The sequence below is a fragment of the Mastomys coucha genome, unplaced genomic scaffold (assembly GCF_008632895.1).
Source record: "Mastomys coucha isolate ucsf_1 unplaced genomic scaffold, UCSF_Mcou_1 pScaffold22, whole genome shotgun sequence".
NCBI classification, from domain to species: Eukaryota; Metazoa; Chordata; class Mammalia; order Rodentia; family Muridae; genus Mastomys; species Mastomys coucha.
In genome coordinates this window covers 107,490,387-107,501,998 of record NW_022196905.1, presented here as the reverse complement: position 1 = coordinate 107,501,998, position 11,612 = coordinate 107,490,387, and the positions used below count along the sequence as shown (strand labels likewise).

Below are 11,612 nucleotides of genomic sequence, written 5' to 3'. Positions count from 1 at the left end.
GAACGTGAGGTCTAAGGCTAGGGGAGGGTAGATCCTGCAGTAGTAGTAGACTGCCACCTACACCAGTCCTCGGGGATCTCCTCCCTGGCCTGGCCTTTGTCCTGCCTATGCCCAGGGCGTGTGTGTGTGTGTGTGTGTGTGTGTGTGTGTGTGTGTGTGTGTTGGGGGCGTGGGGATCCTTACGGCAAAGCCAGCGTGACTAAGGTGACTGCTTTGTGTTCGCCCTTCCTCTTCCTCTGCTCAGCCTGTTGCAAACTCTCCATCCTGACTGGCCACAGTTAACCGCTTCCTTTCTACATATACTGCCCCCCAACATTTCCCTGTCCCCCAGTACACACAGCACCCCTCCATCTAGGAGCACCTTGATTAGCCTGCTTCTGACGCCAGCCACCAGGGCCTTGGTACTTCGTGGGACCTTGGTATTGGTGAGCAGGATCTGCAGAGCTGGGAGCCTGCGGAGAAAAGAAGGCAGGTGGAGGGGCCAGGCCCAGGAAGGTGTGGGGATGTCACACAGACAGCACACAGGGGGACCTCAACTTAGTCTATGGACTAGAGGGCCGGGAGGGGAGGAAGGGGGTCCTCCAAAACTTTACCTCCAGGAGATATAAGGACTGAGGAGGGATAAAGACCACCAGGGGACAAGGTTGGGGCACGGTAGCATATGCTGAGTCTAGAGGTGGTAGGTCATGACCCCTCATTGGGTTATAAGTTCACAGTGACCATGGCAGAGTACAGGAAGGGCCGGAGGTTCAGTGGTACCCAGCCCTGAGGCTTTGGTGGGGATGAGGGGGCGGGACACAGGGCCAGACAAACATACTCCTACAGATATGCTTCAGCTCTCAAGGTTCTGGGAACTGAGGACTATCTGCAGGGACGTCGCTTCCTGTCTGTCCTTAATCTAGAAACCTAAGACGCTCTGCTCTGGGTGCCAAGTTTGAGTTTGGATTTCTAGTGAGGGTTGCTGGCTTTTCTGTAGGTCCTTCCTGTAGCAAGCAGGAAGGACAGGCCAGCTGCCTCTACCCACCCATGAGCTCATTCTACAGTACCCAGAGCAGCAATCCAGGCAGGAATCCTGCTATGGCCATGGGGAGCCAAGGCCCCTACTGCTGTAGAGAAGGGAGCAGCCTCCTGAGGCGCTGAAGTCATCTGGGCCTGGGCTCTGTCATCACAACCTCTCCCTTCCCCACTGCAGTCACCCAGTCATCCTGGCCTCTTCCAGCTGCTCCGCGCCAGCCTCACGACCTTCCTGCTTGCGTCTACTCTCCCAGAGGCTGCTCCCTCCTCACAGCTCCTGACTCCCAGTCATTCAGGCCTCTGCTCAGGTGTTACCTCATCAGAGGCCCTGGGGAACCCCATCCATCCGCTCTCTCTGAGGCTCATTTTTGGACATCAGAACTAAGGGGTGCTGTGGGCATCTAGCCAGGCTGCCGAACTCCCTGTGATGTACAGAACCGCCAGCATCCCAAGGAAGGATCAGGTGCAGAGTTGCAGACCACCCAAGGTCTCTACAGGACAGGCAAGGCTGGGGTGGGGGAGGGCTCAGAGCCACTAATACCATGACTCAGCTGGCCAGAGCAGTGTGCCAGGACTCTGTGGCTATCTGTGCTGACCACCGTGGGTGACGAAGACAAGAGAGTGCTAGTGACCCTCTCCAACACATAGTTCCAAATGGGCTCCTACTTGCCACGATTATTAAACCGTCCTGTCCCCAACCTTTCTGCAGATGGCTAAAGCACTACGTGCAAAGTCTGTGCAGCTGACCAGGTGGGACACAGCCAAGCAAAGCAGGCTGGGAGCTGCCAAGCCCTCCGCTCTGAGCTTTGCCCAAGCCTCCTGCCTCGGGCTCCAGCTCGCCTAAGCCTTGCTGGCCCTCACAGCACCCCTCTTTGTCCTCAGCTGGGTTCCATACCTACCTCCCCCAAACCCACTCTCGTGCCCAGCAAAAGCACCTGGAAACAGCCCGAGAGGTATGGCTACATTCCTGGGCCCCACAATATGTCATTAGGAATAAGGTAGTGCCTAATGTTTACTAAATGAACAGATAGACAGGCAGCCAGGATCTGCGGGTCAGATGCGCTTCAAGGGGAGGGGATGGCTACACACGACCTTCACCTTTATCTCGATAAAGAGTTGGCATGGAAGAAAGACAACAGCCAGGTGGCCTCACTGGGGGTGGGGGTGGGGAGGGCTCTGAGGGGGTACCCCAGGCCTCACAGCAGGGAGGAGACACAAGGACACCGCCCCTCATAACCTCACAAAGACACAGTGCTCTTCCTGGATATGTGGGCTATTAGCCGTAGCAATGATGACCAAATTACCTCTTCAAGGACGACATCTTCCCCTGCTGGTAGCGTAGGGCTCCTCCTAGAGAGAGGGACAGCAGCCGTCACCATGGGGATGGCTCAGATTTGTATTCTGGGACAGCATGAGGTCAGTGTGACCCCAGAACAGGACAGGCTGAGTGACACACCCATTCACTCCAGCTTCCGCTGTGGGGGACCCAAAGGGTACAAAGGTCCTTGGGCCCATAGCCTTCTGAGCCACCTGACACCTTCAGCCATTGCCTGTGTGGTGAGGTTAAGGCCTGGGGCTCAGTGGCTGGGCCTGTCAGCAAGTGTCCTGTCAGGATGGAAGGCTGCCTTCGTGGTTTGCCAATTCCACAGCAGCAGTTTCCTGGGGGAGTTCCCAGGGCCTGGGCTCACCCCCTCAGAGAAGCAGAGCCTGAGATCTTCCTGTCACCTGGAACAGGAACCTGTTCTCTTCCTCAGAAGCTACTCATTGTGCCCATCCCAAGCCGAGAGAGCCAGGGCCCCTCAAACAAGAGATACTCCCAGGAAGGCAGAGGAGGCGAACACTCACCCCATGTGCTGACCGCATTGTCCACGCCAGAGGGGTTCCCGTGGATCACTCTCTCCCCTTCCAAGGCCCACTGGTTGATTGACTTCAGATCTTCCTCAGGCCACCTGAGCACACAGAGAGTGAGGTAGTCATGGACAGCAGAAGGAGCTGTGGGCTGCATCTGCCATGGGCACAGGGACTACCCAAAACCCAGGGGCTGATGTGACTGGGCACAGGGACGCAGGAGCAGTAGAATCTGTCCCTCTCAGCCTAAGATGACAATGACCTTTGCTCTCTTGTCCTCTGAAACCCATAAAGGGCAGTGGAAGTGTTGTGCTCTTACTAGCTGAGAGACTCTGGACCTCATGCCTAACCTCTCTGAGCCCCACTCCCCTCAGGGACATAATGTTTAGGACTGGCGAGATGGCTCAGCGGGTAAGAGCACTGACTGCTCTTCCAAAGGGCCTGGGTTCGGATCCCAGCAACCACATGGTGGCTCACAACCATCTTCTGTATAGCTACATGTACTCATATATATAAAATAAAAATTAATAAATCTTTTTTTTTTTTCCAAGACAGGCTTTCTCTGTATAGCCCTGGCTGTCCTGGAACTTACTCTGTAGACCAGGCTGGCCTCGAACTCAGAAATCCGCCTGCCTCTGCCTCCCAAGTGCTGGGATTAAAGGTATGCACCACCACTGCCCAGCAAAAAACCAAAGAATAAATGTTAAAAAAAAAAAAAAAAAAAGAATGTTTAACTTCACTCTCGTCAGGCTAGGTCACGTACGGCTAGAGGCCGACATAGTGTCTACACAGGTCATGTGTTGACAATGCCATTCAAGTGTCAGCTCCTCAACAGGCCTGTCTCAGGAAGGGCAACCAGAGGTGAGGCTACCGTTCCTGTGTGACCCCTGTAGCTGGAGGTGTGGGAGAAGCAAGTGTCCAGGGTGGCACACTCCTGCAACTGTGCACTTGGGAGGCAGAGGCAGCAACTGCAGGGAGAGGCCAGCCCGTGCCACGTGCTGAGACCACACCTCAGGAAAAATAAACACCCCACTATTGTGAGTCCCTGGAGGGTACCAGTCACCACTGCATCTCCTTGAAGCCGAGGAGCCTCCTGGGGGAACCGGGTGGGCTCAGTGCCAGCATATGACCAGGTCGAAACACTAGCAGGAACTAGGAAGTGCGGCCCACCCTCTCCCTCTCCTCAGTCTGGCTCCCTTCTAGAAATTCCCTTCCCTTGCATTGGCTGAGCTGTGCAGGGTGCTGGGTGGGGTGCCGTGCAGAATAATGTGCAGGGTGCTCGTGCGGGGTGTTTGTGCAGCCTGCTGTGCAGGGTGCTTGTGCGGGGTGCTGGTCGGACCCTGTCTAGTACACCAGTCCCCAAACTTCACCTTTCTCATCTGTGAAGCCAGAGACAACTACACTGTGAGACAGAAGAATACTGTCGTACAATGCTGGGGGACAGCGCCCTAAAACGGGCTATTGGGACCACAGCTCCTGAGTGTACGCAAAACCCGGCCAAACAGCCGCTGCTTCCGCACCTTTTCTCACGTGTTCTGTGAGGATTTCACAAATCTGCAACACACATACACACAGACGCACAGACAGACAAGACAGAGACAACGAGAAATCCTGTGGGAAAGGCAAGGGTTACCCACTTCACACAGAGGGGAAACTGAGGCTCAGAGGGGCAGAACAATGTTCCAGACTCCAGAGCTACCCACTGCTCCATCACAGGAAGGACAGTGAGCCAGAGAAGGACGATCCTCACCTGCCGACGGAGCCCCCATCCTTGAGCGGGTTGGCTACCTCCTCACAGGCAGTCAGGAGGGCGGCTGCCAGACACACAGAGTAGGCAGCGCTGGAGCCCAATCCTGCCCCAGGGGGCAGTTCCGACCACACCACAATGTCCAAGCTCGGGAATGTCCTGAAATACACCAGGCACAAAAAGTGACTCCCTTAAAGGGTGTGAAGCGCCAACGGGAACTGGGGGGCCAGGCGTGGACCCTGGGGGAGGGGCGACTGAGCATCAGGACCCTGTGGGGAGCAGTGCCCACTGGATGTCAGGGCCTCAGGATGACCCTGACGACCAGGAAACAGACACCAGACTTCAAGTAAATCACTGTGAACTCTAGAACTCCCTGCTCTGTGGAGTTGGGTTCCTTCCTGGCCTGGCTCTCAGCACCAGCTGACCGTCTGTCTGTCTGGCATGGCCTTGCACCTTGGTAATCTCCCAGCCATCTTTCTGGAGCTCACCAAGTGCCTCCCCTGGACACGTCCCCAGACCACCCACGCCGGCCACTGCTTCTGACACATGGGACCCAGGTCTACTGCGGCTCAGTTAAAAGAACAATCAGACCATCACACAGAGACCTCCCTCAAGTCAGACCTGACAACGTTCTGCCATGTCTGAGACCTGTTCCTATTTTGTAGATACCAAGCATGACTTTTCAAAAAACACCTTCCCCCCCACCGGACCCCCCACCACACAGAGGGAAGACACTGGCCCGACCAATTGAAGCGAAGTGTGCTATCCAAGCTGAATATCCCTGTGGTGGCAATTTTGGTTTCTTTAAAAAACACAGAAGTGTTTTCGTTTTAATCCTGGGTGTGGGATACGGGGCTGCTTCAGACTGTCCACAGCTGCTGACTATGATTTGGCTAGAGCTCTAGCAGGAGCATGATTTAGCCAGCTGCAGACAGCTTCTGTTACTGTATAATGTTTGGAATTCTGGAGACTTTTCAGAGGGTAGATAAATGCTAGGGCCTCTAGAGGCGGAGTGGTTGTTATTGGTTTGTTAAGTACTGTGTACAAAGACGAAATGAAACAACAACAAGAAGAAATTAGTTATACTGATGGTGAAGACCAAACTTGCCCCCAAGGAACTCGATGCCCCTCATAAGTAGGAAGTAGTCTAAGGATAATGTGGCCCGATTTCCAACCCCAACTTTATTCAGAAATCTCTTTCCTTTCCCCTCTATCCTTTCTTCCCTCTTATCCAGGGTTAGGGGGTTGAAGAGAAGGGTGGAAGAAAGAAGAACCATAAAGTAGCAAGTCTGGCTATACCCCCCCCCCCGCCCCTCGCAGGGCTCAGTGGTGGTAGAGCGAGCATCTGCTGCTCTGACTGCCTACCTAGGAGGCTGGAGAGAGGGCTCAGCAGTTAGGAGCACCAATTGCTCTTCAGAATTCCTGAGTTCAAGTCCTAGCAACCACATGGTGGCTCACAACCATCTGTAATGGGACCCTATGCTCTCTTCTGGTGTGTCTGAACACAGTGACAGTGTGTGTGTGTGTGTGTGTGTGTGTGTGTGTGTATATATATATATATATATGTATATATATGTATATATACACATATATATACACATATATATGTATATGTGTATATATATGTATACACACACACACACACACACATATATATATATATATATATATATATATATATATATATATATATGTCTTTAAAAGATAAGTAGCACCTGTCACAGGCATGGTGACACACACCTTTAACCCCAGCACTCCAGAAGCAGAGGCAGGTAGATCTCTGTGAGTTCTAGGATAGCCTGGTTTCACTGAGTTCCAGACCAGCTATGGCTACATATCTCCAAACAACCCAACTTCTCCGACCCTCCCACCCCCACCCTGCCCCAAACTACTGCATACAGCATGCTGGTCATGGCCATGTCTGATTTACCAGTTTAAATATAAACCTTCCCAATCCTTCTTACTGTATCTTGAGAAAATTATGTTATTACTTAGTAATGAATTTACTACCTGTGTGCAAGCATGCACAAGCGTGAGCAGCTGCCATTTTGGAGAGGGTCTTGTGCAGCCTAGGCTGACGTCAACATGGCTGGGTAGATGAGGATGGCTCTGAACTGGTCATCCAGCCCATGCCTCCAAGGGATTACAGGTGTGCTCCACCAACCCAGGGTTTGTGAAGCACTGGGGACAGGATTCAGAGTCTCACCCGTGCTAGGTAAACACCCTCACTAGCCATATCCCCAGCCCACCTTGATGTTGTTTTTTTATTGTTGTTGTTTTCTGAAACAGGGTTTCTCTGTGTAGCCCTGGCTGTCCTGGAACTCATTCTGTAGACCAGGCTGGCCTCCAACTCAGAAATCCACCTGCCTCTGCCTCCCAAATGCTGGGACTAAAGGCATGAGCCACCACCACCCGGCTTGGTGTTGGGTTTTATTTTGTTTGTTTATCTGTTTGGGACAAGGTCTCACACTGCAGCCCAGGCTGTCAGCCTGTCCTAGAAGTCACTCTGGAGCCCATGACATGACAACTCATAGCAGTCCTCCTGCCTTAGTCTCCCGTGTGCTGGGGTCTCAGGTCTAAGTCACCACTCCCAGCCTGAGGAAACAGTTGATGGTCACAGCAGCCGTGCACTGAGCTACATGTCAGGCTCTGGGCTCCGAGCTTTAGGCAGATTAAACCTTATTGGTGCTATCAAAGGAGCGTTTCACACGGGGAAGTTGAGCCTCAGACTGGGCAAGCACCTCAAATGCTGCGAGTGGCCAGCCGTCGGCCTATGGAGCTCACGTAGAGTGCCTCGTGACACTGTCCCAGCGCTGCTGTCACACCCTAGGCACTGGCTCCCAGGTCTCTCGGAAGGGACCTCACACTGCTGACTGCAGTGGTAGGATGGTGACTCCAGTATGCTCCTCCCTTCAGCCACACTACAGAGAGGTCGCCCCAGGAATTACAGCAAACCCTTTGCTCTGCTCAACTAAAGCAGCCAAGGATGCAGCACAGGGTGAACACATCCATGTCCCTGTGAGCTGGGCTCATGTCGTAACTCTACAGCCTAACTAGCTAAACAGTCTTCAGGCTCTCTCTCTCTGGGGCCTCTCGCCTGGGTGGCTGTCTCACTGTGAGGACAGCCTACAGCCATCATCCCTAGAAACCCACAAGGCACAGGGATTCTCCGGAACACTTCCCAGGGGTGGGCTCCTATAGACCGTGCACACACCTCTGCTTCCGACAGATACCCAGGTACAGGTAGAGAAAGGCAAGCAGAGCCAGGCCTTCATTGCCTACACAGTCTCTGGGGAGGCTCGCCGTCTTCTTCAGCTTCTCCAGCTGCTCCAAGGTGGGTGCTGGGACATCACCTTGCTCTGTCACACAGGCAAACAAACAGGTGGGTGAGAGGCCTGCAGAGCAGACGTTCAAAAACCACAGATGTGGTCCCATCAGCATCAGCATGGGGATAAAAGGGTCCCAACTCTCCAGTCCTGTGTACCCATCATTTGCACTTTGGGGTGTAGGCAGCCAAGGTGTGGGTCTTAGCTGCCACTCACTTCGCACAGGGCCCTCAGCCTAGTGACTTACTGTCTCTGAACCTTGGTAAGATGAGAGGAATAGCACCTCTTCAGATTCTTTGTAAAGACAAGGACCAGGCACCAGGACTCAGCACTGCTTCTGGCCCAGACCAAGGGCTTAGCTAACAGTCTGAGTGCATGCTGAGCACAAAAGTTATGATTCACCATTCAGCCTTCAAAGCCAAGTCAAAGGGAGCAGGTTTCTCTCTCTCAAGGACAATTAGCAAAAGGACTGGGCAAGTGCCAGGTCCTGGGTTCCATCCCTAGCACTCCCAACACATATAACACCACACACACACACACACACACACACACACACACACACACCACATACCACACCCACACCACATACCACACACACACCACATACCACACCCACACCCACACCACATACACCCACACCACATATACCCACACCAGACACCCACACCCACACCATATACCACACACACCCACAGCACACACACCACACCCACCCACACATACATACAACACACTACAACACAACACACATACACACACACCACACATAGACATACACCACACACATACACACACACACACGCAGACACACAACACACATACACACATACATCAAACACACACATACATATACACAGACACACAACACACATAACACACCATATACACCCCACATACACACAGCACACCACACATATAGCACACCACATACCATATACAACACACACACAGACACATACTACATATACACCCAACACACCATATACCCCCCCCCCACACACATACACCACATATAACAGACACCCACACACCCACACTTAGGTTTTGCCAGTGCTGCACAGGAGCCTGGGCCACCTTTCTGTGATGCAGAGGAGGCTGATCCAGTCTGACCAGCTCACCTGGAGAAATCACTCCCAGCCTTGGGTCAGCAGGAGGAGTAGAGCAGGGTGTGGCTGTTAGGAAAGTTCAAGGCCCCACCCACCCACTAAGCGTTCAGTGCATGTGTGCCTAGCAGACTAATGATGTATTCCAGAGGCCCAAACCAGGGGGTCAAGGAGACCCCCAACATTGCAGAGTGCTGGGATGGAGCCAGACCGACCTTGGAGGTTAGAGACCTGCATTTGAGCCCTTTCTGTATCCATGACAACATGGTGGAGCCTTTTGCCTCAATAGTCACAGCCATAAAATGGAGACGAATGGTCTCACCTACTCTGGGCACCACTGGTGGGGGTACCACTTGGCCCACAGCCTGGCATAGGAGCTTGATACCTGTTCACTTTGCCTGTAACTATGTGGAGGGAGGAAGGCAGACTCCTACTGAAGCAGACTTTACAGTTCTGGCACCCACTGTGCACCCTGTTGGTTCTCCACAGCAACCCTAGGCCAGGTCACATGCCACTGCCCCTGGGTAGCACCCACGGCACACCCCGTTGGTTCTCCACAGCAACCCTGGCTAGGTCACATGCCACTGCCCCTGGGTAGCACCCACTGCACACCCTGTTGGTTCTCCACAGCAACCCTGGCTAGGTCACATGCCACTGCCCCTGGGTAGCACCCACGGCACACCCTGTTGGTTCTCCACAGCAACCCTGGCTAGGTCACATGCCACTGGCCCTGGGCCTGTCCGGACTCACCAGTAGATTTGTGTGATCTTGACCAGGAGCTACCATGCCTGGCTGTTGCCACTTTAGACAGTGACTTAAAAAAGCAGCTGCTGGTCCTTAGGGAACATTTCTTTCCTAACACATGCCTGGCACCATGGAAAGCAAGTCCCAGAGGCTCTGAGCTGAGGGGACCCAGGAGTCACCCAGGGTACTTCTTACAAAATATAGTCATTCCCTACCACCTCTACCAATTCTCCACAGGCAAGGGAGGGGCAGGAGCTACAGACACTGGAAAAAAAAAAATTAAGGGGCCTGCCCACCCCACCCCCAGCCAATTACAAGGCCCGGTAAGTACGAAAGAGCCAATATAGATAAAAACAGCCCCTTCCTTCTTCTTTACTGGGGATCAAGCCCAGTTCCCCCCTGCTGAGCCACACCCCAAGCCAAAGCTTTCACTGCTACTCCATCTCTGGTGGCAGGGCTTGGGAGCAGGCTGGAAGTATCCTGGAGGGCTCCTGCCTGCCCTGGGCTTGCTGAGAAAGGCATGAACCAGAAAAGAGGCAGCAGCCTGGGGTCAAACCAGACCTATGGGGCAGGCACTACCCCATAGGCTGACAGAAGGGAACTAGCCTGGACGGCTGTAACCCACTGCTCTTCCCATGCCACCGCAAGCAGCAACATAGGGGCCTCGGGTTAATGGCACAGGAAAATGCTGACACTCCAAAAGAAAAGCACCCATGTCTCTAAGATGTTGACACGGCCCAGCTTTGTTTCAGAGACACGGAGTTTATGTCTCTCAGTCAGCCTGAGTCCCCATTTCCAGAAGTCAGTCATGCAGGACTGGTGCCAGAATGCCCAAGTTGCTCCTGAGGAAACTGAAGCAATGAGGTGTCTGTCACCTTGTGTTGCTCCTGACTGGCCTCTGAGCCAGGCAACCGCCATCTTGGGGAGTTCAGTTGTACCCCCTTGCCAAAACGGGCTGGGCTGGTTGACTGTTTGCAGCCCTCACAGAGGGGTGGGGAGGGTCACAGGACCCCTACCTGAGTATCCAGCAGCTTCCTACCACTGCATGCAACTCTGCCTCCCTCACAGGCGGCCTGAAGTAACCACCCTGTCACCTCTCCCCCACTGTCTTCAGGGGCCAGGTTCTTGCCACACCTGGCTACCCCGTCTTTGTACTAACCAAGAAAGCTCGTGTCCAGCAGCTGAAGTGTGGCCACGTCCCAGACCTGCTTAATCCCGATGTTTGGTAAATTGAGGCTCACTCTCCCATTGCTCTGCGGCCTCAGCAGGAGAAATGTTCTCAAGTTCAAGGCCACCGCCAGGGCGACCTGTAGAATAAGGAGACAAAGTGGTAAGCCTGAGGGGAGTGACCAGTGACCATAAGTTCTGGGGGTGGAGACAGGAGGATCCTGGGAGTTTCTGGCTGTCTATTCTCCCCCATTCCAACAAACTCTTAGAGTGTAAGACAATGTGAAGCCCTGACTCAAAAAAAAAAAAAGCCTCAGCTCTACCTGTAAAGTAGAAGATTACAAATTGTACCCCTGGGTTACATATGAGGGTTAAGTGAGATAATACACGTGTGTATCACCTCTACCAGACCATCTTTCCAATTCCTCAACACTGGAACGCCCACAGTCCAGTCCTTCAAGCTCTTTCCCCTCCACCAACACTCACTTCCTGGGTAATTCCACCCAACCTGTAGGTTTTATAAACCATCCTCGGCTACTGCACTGAATGGGGCCAGCTTAAGGTTCGTCTGGCTGGAGATATGCATCCAGCGTACAGGCCTTTCTTTTACCTTCTTCAAATTCAGTGTCAGAGAGAAGTGGTACCCTCGTTCAAATCCCTGGG

At 53.3% G+C, this 11,612-nt stretch overlaps 1 protein-coding gene across 1 annotated transcript in view; it reads right to left on the bottom strand.

The window, feature by feature from the left end:
- Positions 1 to 11,612, bottom strand: part of Mvk (mevalonate kinase) — an 18,386-nt gene that overhangs the window by 5,180 nt on the left and 1,594 nt on the right. The window contains exons 4-9 of the mRNA XM_031337488.1: positions 10,942 to 11,089; positions 7,824 to 7,968; positions 4,613 to 4,768; positions 2,860 to 2,963; positions 2,319 to 2,364; positions 362 to 452 (exon numbers count right to left, since the gene is read on the bottom strand). Of these exons, the coding sequence (XP_031193348.1) occupies positions 362 to 452; positions 2,319 to 2,364; positions 2,860 to 2,963; positions 4,613 to 4,768; positions 7,824 to 7,968; positions 10,942 to 11,089 (690 nt within the window). The remainder of the gene's footprint in view (positions 1 to 361; positions 453 to 2,318; positions 2,365 to 2,859; positions 2,964 to 4,612; positions 4,769 to 7,823; positions 7,969 to 10,941; positions 11,090 to 11,612) is intronic.